The sequence below is a fragment of the Atractosteus spatula genome, chromosome 5, assembly GCF_055471065.1.
Source record: "Atractosteus spatula isolate fAtrSpa1 chromosome 5, fAtrSpa1.hap1, whole genome shotgun sequence".
NCBI lineage: Eukaryota > Metazoa > Chordata > Actinopteri > Semionotiformes > Lepisosteidae > Atractosteus > Atractosteus spatula.
Window position 1 is genome coordinate 18,982,437 of NC_142710.1, and position 24,547 is coordinate 19,006,983.

General features: G+C 37.0%; 1 protein-coding gene across 1 annotated transcript; it reads left to right on the top strand.

Moving 5' to 3' along the window:
- The first annotated feature begins 386 nt into the window (after positions 1-386).
- On the top strand, positions 387-24,221 carry LOC148834686 (kinesin-like protein KIF20B). The gene is made up of 34 exons (XM_088916480.1): positions 387-449; positions 1,957-2,071; positions 2,641-2,730; positions 2,871-2,990; positions 3,133-3,271; positions 3,373-3,557; positions 3,633-3,696; positions 3,887-4,093; positions 4,225-4,336; positions 4,714-4,785; positions 4,873-5,019; positions 5,724-5,886; positions 6,163-6,438; positions 6,660-6,799; positions 6,896-7,025; positions 7,126-7,330; positions 7,633-7,688; positions 8,079-8,198; positions 8,756-8,909; positions 11,039-12,254; positions 12,534-12,672; positions 12,965-13,087; positions 16,470-16,533; positions 16,628-16,753; positions 17,084-17,214; positions 17,473-17,628; positions 17,990-18,166; positions 18,553-18,702; positions 18,842-18,946; positions 20,778-20,987; positions 22,393-22,458; positions 22,657-22,801; positions 23,000-23,136; positions 23,917-24,221. The coding sequence occupies exons 2-34, from the start codon at positions 1,958-1,960 to the stop codon at positions 23,998-24,000; spliced, it is 5,523 nt and encodes a 1,840-aa protein (XP_088772606.1). The 5' UTR covers positions 387-449; position 1,957; the 3' UTR covers positions 24,001-24,221.
- The last annotated feature ends 326 nt before the right edge of the window (positions 24,222-24,547 follow it).

Here is a 24,547-nt window from a genome sequence, read left to right on the forward strand (position 1 = left end):
AATATACCGTCCATCTTAAAGAAATTAGATAAACATTTAGTGTATTTCTGAATATGCTGTGTGTACAGTTTTCGTTGTTTTGTAAGAGTTAAGAGATTGTTTTTAAGCTCATATGTATTATTTGTTATCTAAACACTGTTAAGCACAGTATAATTGAATTTAACATAAATGTTGCATCTCCAGTTAATCATATTGGGGACTTTACTGGACGTTTTTCTCGAATACGCATGATTTATAAAGATTTATAAAGTATTTCATAGCCATACAAATTCCCATTGGAAAAAAAAGAAAAACAATTTCGTCTTTCCAGTTCCGCTTCCTTTCCCATGACCCTCTACGCTAGTGACGCCTGATTGGTTGATTTTAAAAATAAGAACCGCGATAATTTATGAAGAACGGAGTGCTGTGGTTTGGATAAAAGGTTTCGGGGGAAAAAAATCATTGTCTGTGTAAGTTTGGTGATATTTCTGGTTGTATTTCAGAAAGTATTCATGTTTGTCCATAAATGGTTGTTGCTATGATTTGCGACTTGTTAAATTGTTTGCACTTATTTTTTTCCGTTCCAAGTAATAACAACGTGAGGTAATCCGTAGTTAAGTTCTAACCCCTAAAAAACCAATAGGGTTTATACAACGCAATTACGGTTTTAGTTTCAAGTTTTTAGAAATGTAAAAGTGGTTTAGGAGATTGTGGTGTATAGGTGTTTCTGGGACAATGCAATTTATCGGTATTGTTTATCATGCGAGCAGCTGTTCTGCCTGATTGTCAAGTGTCATTTTGTCTGATGGGTGTTTTCCTGCTTGATTAATAAATTCTTTAATAGTTAAAGATGTATCGGTCATTCAGTTCCATGAAAACTAGGTCCTAGTTAGATGGGTGGGATATTTGCCAAGTTTAGATTTACTGTACTGCTTGTGTTTGATTTAAGGGCGTGGATAGAAAAAAAAAAGTAAATTAATCTGTAAACCAGAATCTGGGCCTCGGAAAATTTGACATCTAATGGAGAAAATAGGAGAACACTTTCTTCCTATGAGCAGTAAAGTTCTCTACTGTCTGCCTAAACGGGTCCAAAATCAATAACATTATTCTGAGTTACAGGTGAAGCAGAAACGTGTAATGCAATCACAGAGAGAGAATTAATATAAAACTTTAAAAAGCTATAAGAAAACAAGTGTAAACATTTGGCAAAATATGAGATTATTAATTTTCACTAATGATAATAATCAATGAGTATTTTGTATAGATTTACTGTAGATCTGCAGCAGGCTACACATGAAAGAATCTGTATGTTAATACAGATTTGTCTTTATCAAGACTTGGAGAAATATCAATATCCGAAATATCAAGCATTGCAGAAATAAAAGTGCACAGAACTTATGAGTATTTCACAAATGGTAGAATTTAAGTATTTAAGTTATGTCCAACTTTACGGAGCCTTTGTAATGCCTCATTTAGAATATTGTTTAGTTTAGTCAGCATACCAAAGAAAGATTCTTGACCTAGAGTTCAAAGTACACCTGTGAGAATAATTCCTGTTCACAAGGAATTGTCATATGCAGACAGGTTAAAGGAATACAATTTCTTAATACTAGACAAGAGATTGGTTATTTCATATGTAGCCCTAAAAGTTAGTCCAAGGGAGTACTTCAGATAAATGTTATTAAATATTATGACCCAATACCCTTTTTTGATAACAGGAACGTGGAGTCATAATTGGAAACTAAAAGGGAATTATTTTAGGATGGAGAATAGTAATTGTGTTGGCATTACACAAAAAGTTGCGGGTGTCACTCTTGGGCATCCCAGCTATATATTTGAAACCGAAACCTTGGGTTCCATCAGTTAGGTAAAATTTCACGTTCGCCTAGTTACCAAATACGAAAAGAGAGAGAGTCTCCATTAATTTGCAGCCTTATAATTTTGTATGTCTGTTTTTTGCACTGCATATTTTTATAGCATGATGGAATCCTGCTTTAATGACAGATTGGAAAAAATAGAAGCTGTGAGTATAGAGGATTTGAAAAAAGATCTTTCTGGAGAGTTTTTGTCCATGTCTTCTGTTACTTCTGAGGTAAGCTGCTTTTAAAAGAACTGATTTAACTCATTTTAAATCACTGTTGACCTTAAGTTTAAGAAGGTGTTAAGCAGCATATAATGTTATATGATGCATCGCAATCACATGCTAAGCATGGTTAATCAGTAATTGTCACGTTAGCTAAACAGCCCTGTGCCCCAGCGTAGGGGTAACAGAGAAGTTAGTCCTGTAACCTAGCCTTTTTCTTAACAGTTTTGCAATCAAAAGTAGTATATTACGTTTTTATAGAAATGGGAGGACGTAATTCTTCAAAATTTCTACATTTAAATATAGTGCCATATATTTCATAGCATAATAATCAATTAGGTGTACTTTCGTGATGTGTAAACTGTTTGTTTTTTGCTGGTAACTGCCCTATTTTTAAATTTGTTTCCAATGCATTTGATTACTTGTTTATACCTATTGATTGTGTATGTTTTGGCATTCATTTGTAGTTGAGGTTTTATGCCTTTTGAGGATCTTTGAAAGCTCAGAGTGTCCTCCACTCAGGAAGTTCCACTGGTGCGTTAAGCGCCATTCTTAAAATGTGCATATATGCCTTCCAGGAATCCAGCTTACAGGAGAGAGAACACTTGCAGGTTTACCTTCGTATCAGACCTTTCACACAAGCTGAAATGGACAGCGACGAATCCCAGGTAAGCGGTTAAAAGGCAGAGCGAAGGGTGTCCAGTTCTTAACACGAGGGTCTCAAAATGTGAGCAGGAACCTTCTGTAACGTGTCAAATGTTGTAATTCTGGATTTAATTTCTCTTCTCTTCTTTCTTTAAACGTGCAGGAGTGCATTAGCATTGAGAATCCAGATAAGGTGTTCCTCAAGGCCCCAAGGAGCTCTTTATCATCTCGGCTCAGTGATAAGTCACTTCCTCAAACAGCCCAGCGGTTTCAGTTTTCACAGGTGAGTTGTCGAACCCAGATCTAGCACATTATCCCATGAAACATTCTCATCTAGATGTAAGGGATGTGACCGGAAATTAATGTTTCATGATTATTTTTTATACTGTCGTGCTCATTGTTTTTTCTATGTTCACTTTCTTCAGGTTTATGGTCCAGGAGCAACACAGAAGGAGGTTTTTGATGGCACAGTCAAGTCTTTAGTTAAAGACTTTCTTCAAGGGGGAAACTCCCTTGTTTTTACCTATGGAGTAACCAATGCTGGAAAGACCTTCACCTTTTTAGGTGTGATTTTCTACATTCTTTTGTGCTATTTCTGTTATTACAAACCATCCATGGTTGCAAACGTAGCTTAGTAACTAATAATAAGATTTTTGTTTTTATAGGGCCCGAAAACAATAGTGGCCTTCTGCCAAGATCTTTGAATATGATATTCAACAACATTCAAGATAAAATCTATACAGAAATGGACATTAAACCACAGAGATGCAGAGAATACATGAGGCTGAACAAAGAGCAACTCATGAAGGAAATTGCAAACAAAAAGACCATTCTGCGATTAGCAAAAGAGGTAACCTTTTGAAATTACTACCTTTTCGTATTCCCTGTGCTTCATACTGTTACTTATCTAAATTTATCTATGCAGTGTGATTTACAGAAAAGCATGATTGCTCAATTGAATTCGACCAGCAAGTCAGCCATACTTGAAGGTATGTATTCACGTTCAACATTTTAGGTCTATTAAAGGATATTTTTTTTATATAAGTCAAACTAGGATTTTGCCCAATACTACTTCTTGAAGAAGCTAGCTAACATGGAATATTTGCCAATTAACTCGACACTTGCATTTGTTGTTGAAATCGTTTTTTCCTCTTGGGTTTGTATTCTGTTTTTTCACAGGCACTGCTGTGAACAATACAGAAGAATTGGATTCAGAAAGCTTCACTTTGGATATGAACAGTCACTCCAAATTCTCAGTCTGGGTGTCTTTTTGTGAAATCTATAATGAAAACATTTATGACTTGCTTGAAACGATCCCAAATAATTCCATGAAGAGAAGTACTCTTCGGCTCTCACAAGATGTGAAAGGGAATCCTTTTGTAAAAGGTATTTCTGTTTTCTTTTTCTTTGGGCTTCACTGTACTGGTGGGGATGTTGGACAAGAACTCTTTAAGGTGTATATGTGATAGAATTTATGAACTGACATCTTAATGACCTGAGTCTTTCTACATTTTTAGATCTCAAGTGGGTTCAGGTGAGTGATGCAGATGAGGCATATAAAGTTCTAAAGTTGGGGAAGAAACACCAGAGCTTTTCCTGCACAAAGCTGAATCATCTGTCCAGCAGAAGGTAATGCTATTTTTTTTTTAAACTTAATTCTAACTGCTTGGTTTTTTTTTTCCGGTTATCTTCATGACGTTGCATTATTTCCTTCCACATTCTGTTATGTACAGTGTTTGCTAATGGAAAAATTATACACAATTTTGGGAATCTTCACTAGTATGTGCTTCTGGACTCGTAACCGAAGCTTGTGGGTTCAGATGCTTGGTGGGACACTGCTTTTATCTTTTAAGAAGGGTGCAGTTGGAGTAAACACTAGCCATGGAAATGGATCTAAATAAGTATTTCCTTAGATGAAATCAGCCAATTAATGGTAATAATGGAGATGTTGTTTTGGAACACTCTTATAAGGGACTGAACTGTTCCAATTGTTTTTGTCTTTAAAGCCACAGCATTTTCTCCATCAGAATCTTACGGATTGAAGATCTTGGTATACCTCGTGTACAAAATATCAGCGAGTAAGTGTCGCTTTTGCTACTGATTTTTTTTTTTTTGCTTTCTTGATTTTTAAATGCAAAGTTTGACCTGCTTTTTTTTCTTTTTAGGTTGTCATTGTGTGATCTAGCTGGATCGGAGAGATGTGCTAAAACCCAGAACAAAGGAGAGCGCTTAAAAGAAGCAGGAAACATTAATAGCTCCTTGCTGATCTTGGGCAAATGTCTCAAAGCACTGAGACACAACCAGCAGTCAAAGTAAGTAGCCTAAGTTTTATCATTCGTAACTAGTACTTGGTATACTTTTGGGTAGTTATGTGCATTTGTGTACATTTAAAGTGTTTTCAGTAATTTGTTTCCTTTGTTTTGCATTTTTTCCAACCTTGTATATTTGTAAAGGTACTTACTTGCTTACAAGCTAAAACATTTGATTGGTGCTACACTAGGACTTGCTAGTCTTCTGAGGATGCTTAATTTATTTTCAATTGAACCACAAGGTGGCAACAGCATACTGCATAGACAGGAGATAATTTTGAGAGATTCTTGAAAACTGGAGAATGTTTGGCCCTTATATTATCGTTAACATTGATTCTCTAAATAGGTTTTGCAATTGTTTTTTCTTTCTTTTAGCATTTTCCTAGAAAAGTGAATGTATAAAATACTCGTAAAAATGAGCCTGGAGAGCTATGTTGGTTTGCAAGCTGCAAGGGAACAAGTAAAGGTTATTTCTATGCTTAAAAGCAAGAAACCCACTGTTCTTCAGGGGTGTTGAGGTATGAATGGCAAAGGGGTGGGTAAGAACTGCAAAAGAGAATGGGTAGAATCGCTGAACAGGGAAACGGAAGAGACTGAAATCTGGATCAAAGTTTCCAGGGGAAGGGTGTAAAGGAGAAATGTGTAAATGAAAGAGTAGAAACATGACTAAATTGGCTCTCATGGTGTTTACTGTGCGTTGTTTTTAGGCTGCTACAGCACATACCCTTCAGGGAGAGCAAGTTGACTCATTACCTTCAAGGTTTTTTCTGTGGCAGAGGAAAAGCTTGTATGATCGTGAACATTAACCAGTGTGCTTCAATGTTTGATGAAACATTGAATGTACTGAAGTTTTCTGCACTTGCTCAGAAGGTAAACATTTATCTGACAACGTATCGCCTCCCATAATAATTTTAAGTTCTAGAAACTGAGTATGTTGCATGTGCTTACAAAAATGGTATTATGTTTACAGAAAGAAATGCCTCTAATTATCTTTGTTTTTTCTTTAAGACTGAGTTTGATATTGATCTCTGCCATTACATTAGCAGCATTAAGTAACCTTGTTCACAGACGGGCCTTTACTTTTCTCATGAAAAGTTAATTACTATTTCATCTGCTCATTGACTCTCTTTATTTCCATCTCTGCAGGTGGTGGTTCTCAATACGACAAAGCTTGCTCCCGTTGTTCCAAAGAAGTCAGCCAGAGAGGTCTCATTCATTATTAATAATGCAGACAAAATGAGGTTTTGGAGAAAGAGAAGGAGCTCCTTAATTGGCTGGGATACAAGTTTAGAGGATGTGCAAGAAAACGATGATGGTGAGGAGAAGGAAGAAGAAGAAAGCTTGGAAGAAACTATGGAGGACGTCATCCAGGAGGAGGAGGAGGAAGAAGAAGAAGTTGTTGTAAGTAAAGAATCTTATGAGGTAAGTTTCTTTTCCTCGCCTCAGAACCAGTGGAAAATTGTATAAAGATTATTTTTTGAGCAGTGTAATTTTGCATTTCTTATTATATTTTTAAATTTTATCATTGTGACTCTTCCCATTATTTCTAGATATTAAGACGGGCAAATGGTCTCTGCAAGATTTAGTGATTTGTTATAAAATGCAATTTTTCAAACTTATTTTCATGGTTTTGCAACTTTCAGAAGCTGCTTTCCGTTATAGAAGAGCTAAAGAAGAAAATAGTTGAAGAAAGATCAGAAAAACTATTGTTGGAATCAAGAATTCGTGAAGACGTTTCCCAGGAATTCATGCAATTATACTCGCAAATGGAAAGCGATTTCAGGTAGTGATGTCTCAATCCCATTTAGTGCCCTGTCATTATTTATTTTTGCACAGTTTTTTTTAACAGGCGTCTTTGTTTAACCCTTAATTTCTGTAGTGAACGCCTTGAGAATGAGAGAGAGATCATTGAGGAGAGAGCAGAGACACGAATGGAAATACTAAAAAACTTGGTGTGCAAAAAAAACGATCAACACAATGTTGCAAGTGAAGATGCAAAACAGCCACAGGTAGTGGAACTTTGAAATGTGTTAAAATCGACATATTTAGAGTATGTGGAACCCTCTTGTGAGTGTCAAAGAAATACTAATATTTCTACTTTTTTTTTAGGAAGACCAAATTGTTGTTCTTGATGGAATAATTGGTTGTATGCAAGATGATCTTGTTAGCATAAAGAAAGATGCAGAAGCTGCACAAAATTGTCTCGTTGCTTTGCCGGATCTTCAGGAAAAGATTACTCAGCTTGAGATAAAGGTAGCTAAGCTGTCGGAAGAGAAGAATAAAACCGAAGAGCTCCTTAGTCTGAAAACCAAAGGTATTTTTTCGGCCCTTTAAAAGTATTTTTTTTGTTGTTTTCTTGTGAATTCTACTTGCAGTTTTCTGAACACAAGGAGGCCACTTGACCCATCTAGCTCGTTTGGTAGTGAATCTCATCCAACTGTTCCTTGAAGGAAATCAAAATATCAGCTTTGCCTTTTGATTGGCTCGTTTGTTCCATGCTCCCTCAGCCCTTTGTGTAAAGTACCTCCTGTTTTGCCCTTAAGTGCACTTTCCTCATAGCTGTATAGCTGAATTGACAACAATGCCACAGTTGGGGGTCTCTGCTTGCTGTTTCAGAAGTGGAAGCCTACTTCAGCAGTCAAACAAATGACCAGCTGGAAGAAGCCAAAAGGGTAAGATACATCTATTGACTCAAACGTTTTTATTTGATGTTGTGCATATATAGTTAACACAAATCTGTATGTTAAAAAAATCATTCTTACAGATTTCATAAAAAGTTTTCCAATGCAGCAAAATGTCATTCTGCGGCAAAAACATTGCAAACGTGAATGTGATAATTAAGCATTTGATTTATTAGATTACAAAAGAGACCATTGTCTCCATGTTTTGTCCCAAGACTGTTAATGGGAAAAGGTAAAGTGGTCTCCCAAGGCATTGTGATGCTTTGTTGTAGCTGTGTTAAAAAATGGAGCGCAAATAAACTGTTGTAACATTTCTAAAACTTGTAGCCAAGGTATTCTTAAATACATTTTGCTAATTTAAGATATTTCCTTTTGCTTTAGAGCCTAGAGTGTCAGAATGAAAAACTACAGGGTCTTATGGAGATCTGTCAGGAAAAGGATGAGATGATCTCTAAACTACAGACTGCATTAGACCACTGGGAAGAAACGGTTGCAAAGAATGTAAGTCATTATTTTTGTAAAACCAATGTAATTTGGGTGATGGATTATGATTTTTTCTAAAGCGAGGCTTTTGGGAAGGTTCTTGATAAATTAACATAATATTTTATGATAGCATTTATGTTCATTGTATAATGATTTTGTCATCCTGACATATTTCAACAAAAATAAATCAAAGCTTTGACAAAACTAAGTGATATTAAACAGGAGTGAATGCAATATTGTAGTGCCTCATCAGTGTTTAATCAATGGGATTTAAATGCATGATGCCCATTTACCTGTTTATGCATGTAATCAATCAGTCTTGACATTTTGTCAGGAAAAGCTAGACGGACTATTAATCTGATGGATCATAATAGGTTACAAAATATCTAAATGTACTTCTACAATCTTTTTATTACAGAATTTCTTTAAGATTAAGATCTGTATCTAAGATGCATATTTCAACACTTCATAGTATTAAGACATTGTAGTATGCAAATCGTTTTATTGTTGGTTGTGTTAAAACATGTTGACTCAGTTAGCAAACATCTTATCACTTATCAATGTTTTTTTTATAGAAAACCTCAACTGACGCTATCAAAGAAGAAATCTTGAACTTGAAAATTAACTGCACCTGCTCCGGCTCCAACAATCCGAGCTCTGGGAATGAGAGCAGAAAGAGACCTTGTGATGCCTTTCCTGATCCGGAGGGACAGCCGCCTCTCAAGAAAGGTACAGGCTCTGCACTAAATGATGCTAAAACTCAGCCACAGTTTGTAGGGCATAAGGCAGGGAACAGAAAGAATGGCACCACAGGGCGAACATTTCGTGTCTTGAAGAAAAGATTATCAGTATTTCGGTAGTTCAGTATATTAATAATGATGGATTTTTTTTTCACTGCTTTTTTAACTTCTGTATTGATATGGTTGTCGTGTTATAACTCCTAATAAAATGCACTTTATGGTTTGGTGTGTGTGTTTAAGCCAGCAGTAAGGTATTCCCAAGCCTTGAGCTCAAAACACACGTGGTTGGTGAAGTTTTAAGAAGGGAGGGATTTTATTCTCCTGTTCTTGAGAGCCACAGGTTTCACTGTATAGGGGGGCTACGACCCTGAAAGCTATATCAGCTCTGGTCTACAGCCTAGCCCATTGAAACCCCAAATTAAGCCAAAATGTGGAGTTTCAAATAGCTCTCAAGGACTGGTACAAGGATGGCTGTTGTGACTGTTCAGTTCCAGCCACAGGACTGGGAGGAGTACCTTTCAGACTTGTTACAGAAGACGTTGGTATTTGAGGAGCAAGAGGCTGAAACGTCCTTGTTACAGAATCCGTGAAAATCAAAGCACAGTTTCTATCAATCACAATGTAATTGAACATTTAACGAAAGGGAATATCTTGTTTGTTCAATTTGGTCAATGGGATGTCTGCGTTTTCCATTAATGCCGTAATTAAGCATTTTTCCCCATTGTTGTTGAAAACAGTGTACTATGTTTTTATTTTATTTACCCTCTGTTCATGGAATGTCTATACTCATTGCAATATTTTTTATTGTAAATAGCTGATGCCTTTGTTAATTTCAAATTTGTGTTTTCTAAAAACTTACTTTAAAACCACTGGTTGGCTATGTCATGCATCGTGAAGTTTGTAAGGTTTAACATGCCTGGTTCCCATTCAAGATGGAAATATTTTTCAAATAAATTTAAAGGTTTTATTGCAAAACATGTTTCCTTGTCTTCATATCCACTATTTTTGTGCCAAAAAGTTACATATGTTTTGGAATCCAAATTGAAACCATTGATATTTGCTAGAAGCGCTACTTTCTTAAGAATAATGCCAATGGAGCTGGCATTCACCTGTGATGTTGCTCTGTATGTAGTGCTTGAGATAGGACAGCTGCCTTTAAACCCCAGACACTTTAAAATCTAGAGGTTGTTTAATATATTTCTAAGCATAAACAAACAAGCTGACTTTCACACTTGGAAATGAGCTGGAATGAATGCCTAAAAACACATACCAGCTGTCCATAAATACCCCCGAGATGATTTAAGACCAGTTGGAGTTGTGGACTGCAAAGATTTGCAAAAGTTAAATGGTCATAATAAAGAAACTGGCAATGGTGATTTTCATTTTCCCCTTTGCAATAAACCTTTTGAAAATAGTCAATAATATTGACTATTTCTCTTGGGGATGATTTCCTTCACAGTACGTCCTCTACTCCTAAATGACCATATGGTAGATTTATGTAGCTTTCCTTGTGGGTGACCTTACAGGCAGAAATTCCTGTTGCCATGTGTATGAAGGCATCTGACTAAGCTAAAATTTCTATTGACAGGATCTAGAAAGTGTAACTTTTACGGTTTAAAAGATTTTGTGCAAATGTACAAATTTCTAACTTTAAGCAGACTGTATGTTTCTGCTACTTAATCAAAAGCTGTAGCATAACAGCTTTTGTATGCAAATAGTTTTTCACAGCTTTCACTGTAATTCACACTGTAAAGAAGCTCATTTAAACATATTGACTTGTTTGACTTTAAGATGTCTGAAGTTTTGAACTAATATGCTTTTCCAAAGTTTTGTTTCCTTTAATAAAGGTAGACATTTTATTTCAAGCACAATTGTAACTGCTCTGAATTTAATTTTGTAGGAATGTAATGCTTCTTTCCTCAAGTCTCATTTTCCTCTTTCGTTAATGATCAGTATAGTAGTTTATGCTGAAATGTATGTTTTAAACATGAATGAGTAGACCTGAATCAAGACTGCTATTCCATAATGTTGAGGGCCTATATAAAAATGTTTAGAAGCTGACCAAATTTAACTTTTCTGCAACAGAACCCTTCACCAGCCTGCCTCTCTCCTCTTTAGGTCCTCCTCCAGAGGAAAATCATTGCGTCACAACTCCTAAAATGGATGAGCTCCAGGCAGAACTTAATCTGAAGGAAATGGAGGTGGAAAAACTTAAATTAAAAGTGGACGAACTGCAGCAGCAGTTAGGAAGCCTTAGGAGGCACTTCCAGGATGAAATAAAGCTGAAAGATGAGGTAACCGAGAAGATAAAAGATCAACTTTTGTGCTCTGAACAAAAGGTCAAAGAGTTAAGTGATAATCTGCAGCAGCAGGTCAGCTCTTATGAAGCCACTGTGACGGCTTGGCAAGAACAAAGAGACGCAAACCAGAAGATCGCTGCGCAAAAAGAGAAGGTGGCAAATGAGATGAGTGATCTCCGGCAAGAAGCCACACAAAAAGAGGTCCTCCTTAAAAACATGGAGGACGCAGTGCGAGCGCAAACCGAGAAGTTTGAAAAGGTTTCTGCAGAATTGAGTGCCACTAAAGATCTCTTGAGGAAACTAGAAGTCGATTTCAATGAGAAATTACAGCTGGTGGAATCTCTCACGAATCAAACGGAGCGCCTTAAACACGAACTGGAAGCATCGCGGGTTTTGGCAGCAAAAAGGGACAGTGGCCATTTCCATGATACAATCGGTGCTTTGCGTGCAGAATGTGAGAAAGTAGTTAAGGAGTCTGCACTCAAGAGCCAGCAGATTGTGGATCTCGAGCAGGAGGTCAGTGAATTCAAACGGCAAATTGCTGAGCAAGACAAGCTGTCCAGTCAGTTGAAACGAGAGCTTGATGGCGTTAACAGTGCCAATGCTGAATTCAATTCAAAAGAAGATCTTGTGAACCAGTTGAGAGACCAACTTGAAAGCGCTTCAAAACAGCTTGAATCTGAAAGACAGCACGTCGCCGAGATACAGCAGAGGTATTCTGCGCTTGAGGCCACTTCTGTTAATCTCAGAGGAGAAATAAGAGATCTCGAGGAGCAGTTGCAGGTTTCAAAATCCAATGTTGACAAAGTAGTTGCATTGGAGCAACAGCTGTCAGGGAAAGAGTCCTTGATTGCAGAGTTGCAAAGCAGTTTAGAGGAAGCTCAAAGCAAACTCAAAGGTGCCACGTCAAGTCTCTCTCTTCAAGCAGCCAAACTGAAGGAGGCTGAGCAAAGCATGGAAAGCCTTAGATTGGTCAAAGAAACAATTGCAGAAAAGGACACACAATTGGGAAAGAGGGAGCAAGAATTACTCAGGTAGGATGCAGTTGTTTTGAACTTTGTAGTTGAGGATAAAATATGTCATAATTAACAGTTGCTAGTGAAGTCTTAAGTGGGCAATAAGTATATCTGACCGTTTTATAACGGTGACAGAGAATAATGCTGAATTCTTCAGTAGAAAACAAGAAATGAGTTTCTAATGCAGTTTAGTGACTGGATTTCTGACCTTGCTGAGAAATAAGCACTGAATGTCAAAGTGTCTTTATAGCCTTCTTAGCTTCGATACGCAAATTTAAGTGTTTCTCTTCTTAATAGGTTAAAGGAAGAGATGAGCGACAAATTGCTAACAATCAAGAGTTTAAATCTGGATTTAGGGAGAAAAGAGGAGGATGCATCGGATTTGAAAGAGAAGGTGGCTGATGCCAAAAAACAAATACAGCAGGTGGAAAAAGAGGTAGGTGTGCTTTAGCTGTTCTATGATCATTGCTTTCATCTTCATGCCTTTAGAATGCAGCAAAGCACCTAAACAGGTTTCCTCTAAAGGCGTTACACCTCTAATTCAGAAACTTTGTACTTTTGATTCAGCTTTTAGCTTGTGAATGCTTCAGTATATAATGTTATGTACTGAAATTATAAAAACTAAGGTGTTTACAAATGAAGGATATCCAAGAGAAATATTTTTAGATTTAAAACACTACAACACATATATAATGGCTATAAAGATGGAAGTTTTTTTCTCCTTACAGATTTCTACACTGCGTGAAGAAAATAGAACCCTGAAACAAAAATTGAGTGAAATGGAGAAGGGCAAAAACCAAATGATGAATGATCTGAAAAGCAGGGATCAGACAATTCAACTTTTGAAGAGTGTAAGTGTAAATCCTTTTGCTTTACACACAGGATAGTGCCCATTGTCCTTTGTTTCTTCCAGTACATAAAAAATGGGAATGACAAAAGAAGGCCATTTAGTTCATCAGGGTTCAACTTTTACCTGTACACTGAGAGAATCCATCACACATACTTGATAGTTTTCACCTCCAGTTCCTGTTATTTGAATACGTCCCATCTCTCTGTGAAAAAACCTTTCTAATATTGGTGCATATTGTCTTCTAACCAGTTTATCATCCAGTGCTCTAGTCACTGTAATTGAAATAAATACTGGAACCAATCTACCTCATTGACTGCCTTTAACATTTTAAAGCCCCCAGTCGAATGCCTTTTGAGATGTCTTGCAGCGAGACTGAATAGATTGTGTTCCTCCAGCCTGTCCTCATAACACACCTTCATGCCCAAAGCTGTTCGTTTGGAATTCCTCCAGTTCCACTTGATCCCGTTGTAAAGTGGCAGCCAGCACTGTATTCAGTTCTCCAACTCTCATCAAACATATACAGTTTCAGCATAACCTCTCTTGATCTGTAGGCTGCATTAATTTGCAGTGTAACAAGATTCCTGTTGTCTTTTTGAGCAATGAATTACCAATATGCTGAGTGTGGCGATTCGGCCCCCTTTTCCACACCACTGTGTGCCCAGCAATACTGCACCTCCTGTGATATAGTTATGCCCAGTGCTGTAGTGCTGTATTTCGTTCTCTTACAAAAATTTTATATTTGCTGAACTTAAATTTGCCATGTCACCTCATATCCTAATCTTCCTGTAATGACTTAACTGCATTGTGTTGGCCATCCCCCAAAGCTTTATATCATCATCAGTAAATTTGACTAATATGTTACTGACTCCTTGATCAATATCATTTATCTAAATGAGGTTCAGCACTGGGTGCAGTGAGATACTTAATTTTATTCTATGTCCTATTCTTTAGTCGGTTTTGAATACGTCTGCCTGTAAGCTTTGCGTGGGGAACTTTGTGAAAGGCTTGCTGAAAATCCAGATGCACAAAAATGACAATAAGCACTAAAAATGACTGTGCTTTTTGTGGCTTCTTTTTTTAAACTCTGGATTTGTTAAACTCAAGAATTCAAGTTTAATGTATCCAATAATATCATTAATTTGCCAAATTTAAATGTATTTTTTATTTTTATAATTTAATCATGAACACTGAATGGTTAAAAATGATACAAAATATACCCTGAAGGTTATGAATAACTTCTTCTAATTTGGGATTAAGCTAAGAGGCAATGACGGACAATTACAGTGCCTTGCGAAAGTATTCGGCCCCCTTGAACTTTTCAACCTTTTGCCACATTTCAGGCTTCAAACATAAAGATATAAATTTTTTATTTTATGTGAAGAATCACCAACAAGTGGGACACAATTGTGAAGTGGAACGAAATCTATTGGATTTTTGAAACTTTTTTAACTAATAAAAAAATGAAAAGTGGGGCGTGCAAAATTATTCGGCCCCTTTACTTTCAGTGCAGCAAACTCACTCCAGAAGTTCAGCGAGGATCTCTGAATGATCCAATGTTGTCCTAAATGACTGATGGTGATAAATAGAATCCACCTGTGTGTAATCAAGTCTCTGTATAAATGCACCTGCTCTGTGATAGTCTCAAGGTTCTGTTGAAAGCGCAGAGAGCATCATGAAGACCAAGGAACACACCAGGCAGGTCCGTAATACTGTTGTGGAGAAGTTTAAAGCCGGATTTGGATACAAAAAGATTTCCCAAGCTTCAAACATCCCAAGGAGCACTGTGCAAGCGATCATCTTGAAATGGAAGGAGTATCAGACCACTGCAAATCTACCAAGACCTGGCCGTCCCTCTAAACTTTCAGCTCAGACAAGGAGAAGACTGATCAGAGATGCAGCCAAGAGGCCCATGATCACTCTGGATGAACTGCAGAGAACTACAGCTGAGGTGGGAGAGTCTGTCCATAGGACAACAATCAGTCTTACACTGCACAAATCTGGCCTTTATGGAAGAGTGGCAAGAAGAAAGCCATTTCTCAAAGATATCCATAAAAAGTCTCGTCTAAAGTTTGCCACAAGCCACCTGGGAGACACCCCAAACATGTGGAAGAAGGTGCTCTGGTCAGATGAAACCAAAATCGAACTTTTTGGCCACAATGCAAAACGATATGTTTGGCGTAAAAGCAACACAGCTCATCACCCTCAACACACCATCCCCACTGTCAAACATGGTGGTGGCAGCATCATGGTTTGGGCCTGCTTTTCTTCAGCAGGGACAGGGAAGATGGTTAAAATTGAGGGGAAGATGGATGCAGCCAAATACAGGACCATTCTGGATGAAAACCTGTTGGAGTCTGCAAAAGACCTGAAACTGGGACGGAGATTTATCTTCTAACAAGACAATGATCCCAAACATACAGCAAAATCTACAAAGGAATGGTTCACAAATAAACGTATCCAGGTGTTTGAATGGCCAAGTCAAAGTCCAGACCTGAATCCAATCGAGAATCTGTGGAAAGAGCTGAAAACTGCTGTTCACAAACGCTCTCCATCCAACCTCACTGAGCTCGAGCTGTTTTGCAAGGAAGAATGGGCAAGAATTTCAGTCTCTCGATGTGCAAAACTGATAGAGACATACCCCAAGCGACTTGCAGCTGTAATCGCAGCAAAAGGTGGCTCTACAAAGTATTAACGCAAGGGGGCCGAATAATTTTGCACGCCCCACTTTTCATTTTTTTATTAGTTAAAAAAGTTTCAAAAATCCAATAGATTTCGTTCCACTTCACAATTGTGTCCCACTTGTTGGTGATTCTTCACATAAAATAAAAAATTTATATCTTTATGTTTGAAGCCTGAAATGTGGCAAAAGGTTGAAAAGTTCAAGGGGGCCGAATACTTTCGCAAGGCACTGTATGTCTCTGTAGCATAAACTACTAATAACTAATTTTCTGCTATTTCAGAGTCTCCTGTGGATATGTTTGTATTATTTGTAGAACTGCATATTTGTGACAGCTGTATTAGAAAAGACATTAGTGAAGTTTCTATTTAAAGATCCATCCTTTGATCCACAATTTCAATGCCTTGGTGTTTAATTGACCTGGTCTAGAATTTTAGTACATCTCAGATTTGACGACATTTAGATCACTGGTTTCACCACCGTAGTATTGTGAATTCTCTCCTGATCGATTTTTGAAAACTGTGTCCAGACAGGCCTTCTCTCTTGTGGCTGTACTAATGAACTATTGAAAACGTCATCCTGTAACCCTTCTTCTCAATTTCCAGTGTACCTCCTATTCCTTACTCCTCTACTTCTTTATACATAGATGCATTAGTGCTATTTTGTAGTAGTGTTGCTCTTATTTTACCTGACTGTTTGTTTACAGGAACAGTCTAATGCCATAGTGAAGTCTGATCAAAACCTGGAGCTTTACCAGAAGGCTTGCAAAGGTAATCTTTTTTTCCTATATATTAAGAAACGTGATTCAGCTCATTCAAGTTTTTTTTAAGGTGATTTTGAGACGTCTTTCAATTTTCTTATTAGATCTTCATGCACGGCAACAGATTATTGAAGATATGCGTCTGGCACTGACTGAGCAGGAAGAGACTCAGGCAGAGCAAGATCGGGTCCTCGAAGCTAAAATGGAGGAGATTGAATCTTTAACTTCAGGTGGATTATTATGACAGTTACCATTTTAGTTTTGTGTATAACAGTTTTGTTAACATTTTACATTTGTGGTTGGCAGGGGGCGATTAGTTCTTTAGATTTTGTGTTCTCTTGTGGTTCAATTCTGTGTGGAGTTTGTGTATTCTTACGGGGTCTGCGTCATTTTTCTCCAGGAGCCTCCCACATTCCAAATACTACAGGCTCGGTTAATTGCAGTCTTGAAATTGAAAATGTCCCTATGCGTATGTGTGTGCCCATACCAGGAATAAGTAGCTTGAATTGGTAATTGAGTTTACTGTTGTGTAATTATTTGATCACTCTTTTGAACTTTAGAAGTGGAAAACATGAAAAATAAATTTAACCAGAATAAATCGGATGGGATGGCTGCCCAAAACCTGGACGAACACAACAGTGATGCTGAGCTTGCAAGACAGGAAGTTGCAAAGCTAAAAGAAAGCTTTCAGGTAAGAGTTTGAATGAAATGTGCATGTGTAGGATTACTGATGGGGAGCAGTCTGCCATTTCAATATTAACGTGTATCTATATATAGAAGTTTAGACAGGTCAATTTTTTAGGGAGGAGCTTTTATACATTCTGCATAAATAAATACATTTCTTTTCTAGTAATTATTTCTGCAGTGGAAAGGGACCTTTTTATGTGATGTCCATTTATGATTTGAGTTTTAGTAGGCACTGTTTTCTACTTATTTCTGATTTTCCCAGATTGCAAATGAGAAATACCAGGCCGACAGAAAGAAGTGGCAGGAAGACAAATTCATGTTAATCAAACAAGCAAAGGAAGCTGAGGAGAGAAGAAATCATGATGTGAAAAGATTTGCTGAGGACCGGGAGCGCTATACCAAACAGCAGATAGAAATGGTAGCTGGTTGTGTTCTCCTATCTGAGTGACAGACGTACTTTAGCTTGTACTGTTCTTTAATGGCTTATTGTCACAGATCATGGGAAGTGGAGCCTCTCACTTATTTTCTGCAAAAAATGTATGAAATAGTTGCCATGAGTTTATCTGTCTAGTACGAAATGCCTGCAAAACAAAGTCAGTTCGTTTTTAATTTTTTAATTTTTTGCTTTACTATTAGAAGATGTTTTAGGTTTTAGCTAAAACCTACCTGTGTTGAAACAATGGCTTTGACTCCTTTGTGAATGTACAGTAGTGCACAAAATCTTCTTTTTGTGCTGTGGAGAGGGGTACGAAAAAAAGTTGTTATTTTTTGGTTTACAGGAAAGCCTCAGGAAACAGCTCGCTGAGAAGGATAATGACCTTGAAAGGTGGAGGAAAGAGAGGGATGATTTGGTTGAAGCTCTCGATGTCCAGCTGAGAAACCTCATCCTCAGTAATCAACAGAAAGACAATGAGCTGGAGAAGCTCAGAGCAGATGCCACCTTTATGGCAGGCAAGGTTGGTGTAGATTTTTACACTGTAGTGAGGCAGCCAGCTGGTGTCTACAGTTAAGTCTTAGTCTGAGGTGGTTGAAACTCAAGCCTATTCAAATTGACCGTATTGATAATTTTGTATCAATGTAGTGCACGAGCAAAACAACTCGAGGGGGTATAGTGTTGTAAAGCGTTAAGGTTACTTCTTTTTAAGTCTTCTATGTTGAATTTCTTTATATAATCAACATAATTGGTTACATGGGCCAAATAACTCCTCTCTTCCATAATCTGAACGTTCTCATCTTCTTTGGACTTTGTCCTTGCAGTTACTTTTAGTTGGCACACCAACAGTAAGCAGCATGCTCAATAGTCCGTTTAAGAATCTGACATTTATTTCTGTACATAACACAGGCCAGCAATGGTACAAATATTGAAGACCTTCAGCGCATCTTGACTGACAAGGAGTCAGAAATTTCTAAACTTAAAGAACAGTTAAGAATTTTAACAGAACCGAACTCAAAGCTTCAACCTGCAGAAACTGACAGAAAATTACAGAAACTGGTAAGATGGTAATAAAAGTACTTCCAGTTTTTAATTCCATGGTGATGTATTGGATGCTGGCTTAAAATGAGTTTAAAATAATTTTTGAACCTGCAGGAGACAATTCTTAAACCTCTTTTTTTATTTTTTATCATAACAGGAAGAAGTAAAGAGTGCTAACAAGACTAATTCCATGCTTTTCCAGGATGGGAATGATCTGAAAAGTAGCAATAAATATAATACTAGCAGCTCAGAAGAAAGCGAGGTAAGTGAGTGGTGCATCGGAGATATTTACTTCTGGTTTTCCTTTTTTATAAAACAGCATAGTGTTTTATAACAGGTGAAAATGTTATAATAATTTATAATAATTGCTTACACTTATATAGCGCTTTTCTGGACACTCCACTCAAAGCTTTTACAGGGAATGGGGACTCCCCTACTCCACCACCAATGTGCAGCATCTACCTGGATGATGCAGCGGCAGCCATAGTGCGCCAGAACTCTCACCACACATCAGCTATTAGTGGAGGAGAGCAGAGTAATGAAGCCATTTCAAAGATAAGATAAGATCACTTTATTAGACACATACAGAAACGCCCTGGGATTTTTAATGACCACAGAGAGTCTGGACATATCTGCTACCTCATTTAAAACATTTAGCCAATACACTGGGGTTAAACACCTTATACTCTTACGAATAGAGTAATGTTGTCTTCAATGACCAAGATTTCAAGACCTCAGTTTAACACAGTTTCCCAGTGTTTCTTAGATGTAAGCTTCTCTTACATCTCCCTTTCTGACAAGATCTTTCCCTTGTTTCTGTTCTGACAAACTGAATAACAACAAGGCCACCATTCACCATTATCAACTGTTTCAGTCTGGTTATTTCATGCTTCCAGCTGGTCTGTCTGAAATTTGTCAATATTCTGATCTTATCCTTCCTACATGCAGATCTTATGTATACCAACTGTAGCATGATAATGGAGATCTGACTTTATTGATTCACAAAGATTTGGGAGCACTTCCACCATTTCAAATTCAAAGATTATCATTTAATTTCTTGCACTGTAATTTCTTTCCAATAAAATGTAAAATCAAGGCCTAAAGTACTTATCAACTGACATTCCACTAATATGAAGTGTAGGATATAAAGGTGAGTGGAAGCAGTATTTCAGCTATGTAAATTTGCATTTTCATTTTGAAAGAAATCCCAGTGCAGTCCAACAGAGATTAGCCTTTTACATTAGCATGATAATTGTAGAATGTAAGTTGAACTCTGGGTAAATCTTTGCTTTATGTGGAAAAGGTAGGATTGAACTCGAGTGCTTTTGAATTTTATTAAAAGTGCTTATAAAATTTTGTATTACTAATGCAATTTAAGGATTGTTTTTTTACTTGCAATATTAACTGTATTTGATTATAAAGTCTGTTTACAAACATGAATTTTGCAATGTAATTTTTATTGTCTCATTTGAAGAGTTCATGATCATTAATCCAGCAGCTGATGGCCTGCATGTGGGTGTTTGTTTCAATTCACATAACCAAGAGTCAGATAAATATGGACTTTAATGCTACATGATCAGTTATTTGTCATTTTACAGTCAGAACATCATTAATATACAATTTTAGTAGAGGCCATTCATCTGCTAACATACAAGAATCACATCCTTCTAATGAGTATTTGTAGTAGCTGTTAATCCTAATTTTGTTTTACTGCACAGTACTTTTAGTCTGTACCTTAATCTGCAAGGTTGGCTGACTTTCAGTAATTGAATCCCCTCACTCCCCCCTCCTATCCAGAACGACCTTCTTAAGATCCTTTAACACCTGTTTACAGTCCTGAGAGAAGCACATTGGAGAAACCAGGCTGTTGAAACTTGCTGCTTTGTAGTTGCTGTGTGGGAGCTCTAGATGAGTATAGTGCATTGTTGACTGTTTCTGTCAGAAACCACACTGCTGTAGTACAGCTGTTGACTAAAAATAGTCAAGGACTGCAAAATTATGGTTGTAAAGGAAATCGTGCTCTTGAAAAACTGGGTTCCTCTCCAATAAATGTATTTTTTTAAAAATCTGCTATTTTGGGATTTGATTTACAGGCTTTGGGGAACAACCAATCTGTGCTGGACTCTTCTGGAATTTCCTCTGAGAGTGGGAGAACTAGCAGGTTTCCAAAACCTGAACTCGAGATTCAGTTCACCCCTCTTCGTCCTAATAAGATGGAAGTAAAAATGCAGGGTGAAGATTCTGCAGTGACAGTCAAACTAGGCAAATCAGCAAGGAAAAGGAAGAGCAATGAGATGGAAATGGTAATGTTTTAAAAATGGAAGCCTTAATTTGCACCATTAAAATCTGTTTCTACTTTTCAGATTGTTGTTAAAAAGTAACTTACTGGAATCCATCCCTGCTGACATGTCCTGTCTTTTCAAACATCACCTGTAGTTTCAAGGAAATTGATACTATTTAGGCACAGAACAGTTTGAACGAATTTAAGATTTTGAAAAGAAGTTTGAAACCACCAAAAAATTAGGAAGCCAAAGAATAGCTTGTGTTGTGTGTGTGTGTGTATATAATTGTTTTATTCAACCTTTACTCAAGATGCAATCTAAAAGTAAAAAATTATCTCCATTGTGTTTAGAACAAGTGAGGTTCTGTCTCATAAAACCAATCATTAAAGCTTTCATTTCAGTTTAGCTGTAATGTTCATTTCAACATTTAGAAATCGCTGTGTCACATTGCATTCCTGAACAAAGCTCGGACTCGCTGAGCCAGTTAATTGTGTAAAATACGTGTAAGATGCAAGTTCTTATTAATGTCCTTACTTGCCCCTTTCTTTTTAAGAGCGATATACTTTCAGGCTGCTGGAAAAATAAAACTAACCTGAAAGCAACACATGAAATCGTTTCTAAGGTATTCCCTAACGTCAGAATTGGTTTTCCTCCATGCTTGTAATACCATTAGCAAATAGATAGTTCCCCCTCTCTTGGGGGTGGGTGGTTCTCAGATCGTCATTGGCCACATCCTCTTCTCTAAAGAGAAAAGTTTGGGGACATTATGACAAGCAAGAAATACATGGGCACATGTGCAAATCCTAACTCTACCTAGGTCTTTTCTGCATTCTAAGAGGTTTGAGTGAAATTACATTTATTTGAACCCCCATCATTTGTCTGTTCATTCTGTCTTCCCAGTTTTATTTAAAGGTTGGTTCCGTATTAACCCCGTCATTATTCTACACCTTTTTTGGCAAGCCAAATTTAAGATATTTTTAGAGGAGTTTTTGTCTTGCCAGTTGGAAATTAGATTGTTTTAAATGACACCACCCTCATTCATATTGGGGGGTTGTGCTTCTCTAGTGTGAGGAACAGCAGCTTTCAATTTTGTTTTTGTAAAAAGGTTCGTTAAAGCATTCTTGAAGGATTCATGATTTGGTTTTTAAACATTTGTGGTTTACCAACTATTTAAATAAAACATGCCATTCATCTCTGTAGATTTATACTCAATCTGGATTTCGTAGTAGAAAGAAGGGAATATCCTTTTGCTTTCCCATTTTCTTTTAAAAACAGCCCTAACACCATTTCACAAGTCATTAGCCGCATGTGAATATACAGTACCTGTATCTGTCGAAATTCAGATTGCAGTTGGTTTAATAAATTGGTTTGTTACATCTTCTAACTAAGGCCTAACTCTTAGAACATGAATTGTCTTTGTTTTCAGGACCTTGTGGAAAGTGAAAATAGGAAAAACAGCAGAACAAGAACAATTGCCAGAAATGTGAAAGAGGTTGGTCTCCATTTTGAACTTTTACCAAACTGTAGATAATCTCAGAATACTCCCAGCTGTGTTGCCTGTGGACACCGAAAAGCACTACAGGCTTTGGGGGAACATTATTTCTAAACTCGGTAAACACACAAAGGAAGAAGCATTTATTGTGTTTTTTTGGATTTGAGTCATTTGTCTATTTTTTGTCTTATTGCTCAGCAATCACCAGCTGCAAACAGAAATGTAGCTTCTTTAAAGCAGCAAGTGTCCAGCTCCAGCCTCAAATCAGCAAATAAAAAAGATGGACCCTTACAGAAGATTGGAGACTTTATCCAGAGCTCCCCCACCTTTCTCCAAAGCAAAGGTTTGATATTTTGGAATTTGTTGTAGGCCCTTGAGCTGTGTTTAAGAAAGGTAAAAGTTATTTTTAGCTGTAAATTTATTTTTCTTGAAAGTATTAGCTAGAAAAGCTCATCAGTGTAGCTTTTATATGGATTAATACTGTTATTGTTTTTGTAACAATTAGTTTGAAACTATATTTCTATTTTTTTTCCTTCCATAGCTAAAAAACTAATTGGAACCTTGAGTTCTAGATCTCCAGAGCCAGAATTGGGACCTGTCGACATCAAACCAAAAAGGTCGAAAAGAAAACTATATAAAACTGAAATTTCCTCTCCTTTAGATATCCCTTCTCACCCAGTAAGTAGTATTTTTAACATTTCTTGGTTTTTATTGCATTTAGAAAACTTTCTTCATTTAAAAAAAAATTTTGAAGAGATCAGTTAAAACAAATGTGTAAAATCTTGATCCGTTTGTGTTCTTTGTGAACGAGCCAGAATAATGTTCATTTGTAAGATGAAATAGAATTCTATTTATGTACTGCATCATGAAATCTGCTATTTAGCTTCCCTGATTTTATAAATCAGCGGTGCAAAACTAATGAGGAAAGATTAGACTGATTATTTGAATACCTAAAATGCATCTGAGGCGGTAATGTGATCAGGGTATTCTGGGCTTGTAACAGGAAGGTTAAGGGTTCACGTTCCAGGTGAGATACTGGTAAGGGACCATTGAGCAATGTATTTCCTCCAAACTGCTCCGGTAAAATACCAAGCTGTGTGAATGAGTGAAAATGGAAGTTGCTGTGGATAAAAGTGTCAGCCAAATTAATAAAAATTAGTCATCAGTCATGTTACCTATTATACAGATATGATTCTAATTGACATAATGAAATGAAATAATGATCACTATTGTATTAATCACTGATGTAAATTTAAATAATCACTAGTGAGTACAAGAGATATACTTTTTCAGCTTAAGCGCATTTAAGGTCTACATGTGCAAAGGTCTTAATTTCAGTGTTAATTACTGTTGTGTTAGATGAGGACTTTGTCTATTGATTAGTGTCTCTACTGAATCATTTATAGAAGAGAACTGACTGCATCAGAAAAGACGATTCTAATTTCTGTCACATTACAGATTGTAGGGCTTGATCGCGATGAAAAGGAAAGTGACCATCTGATCATCAAGAGAAGATTACGGCCAAGAACAGCCAAGAGATGAAGTCACCTTTTCTTATTTGGTCTATGTAGAACTTATTTGTATAGCTTAAATTACTTTGATTTTTTTTTTGTAAAAGGAGTAATCCGTACCAGCTACAACTAAATAGGGTTTTTGAATCACATGTATATAGGCAACAATCAGCATGGCATGTTCATCTTCAGTTTTTGCGCATTGCAACAGTGGTGAAAAAAGTACAAAATCAATAAAGTACATGCTAAGAGAAACTCATTTTATGTAATTTTTCATTTTATTTAAAAACATTACCACCATAAAAACTAGAAAACACAAATACCGCGTAACACAACCAAGTCATCCCACTATTCATGCAAATAGTCTTAATGTCCCCAAATAATTCTACAACAGGCAAAAGCAATAAGCGCCATGACAAAATAATAATAATTGCTTACACTTATATAGCGCTTTTCTGGACACTCCACTCAAAGCGCTTTACAGGTAATGGGGACTCCCCTCCACCACCACCAATGTGCAGCATCCACCTGAATGATGCGACGGCAGCCATAGTGCTCCAGAACATTCACCACAAATC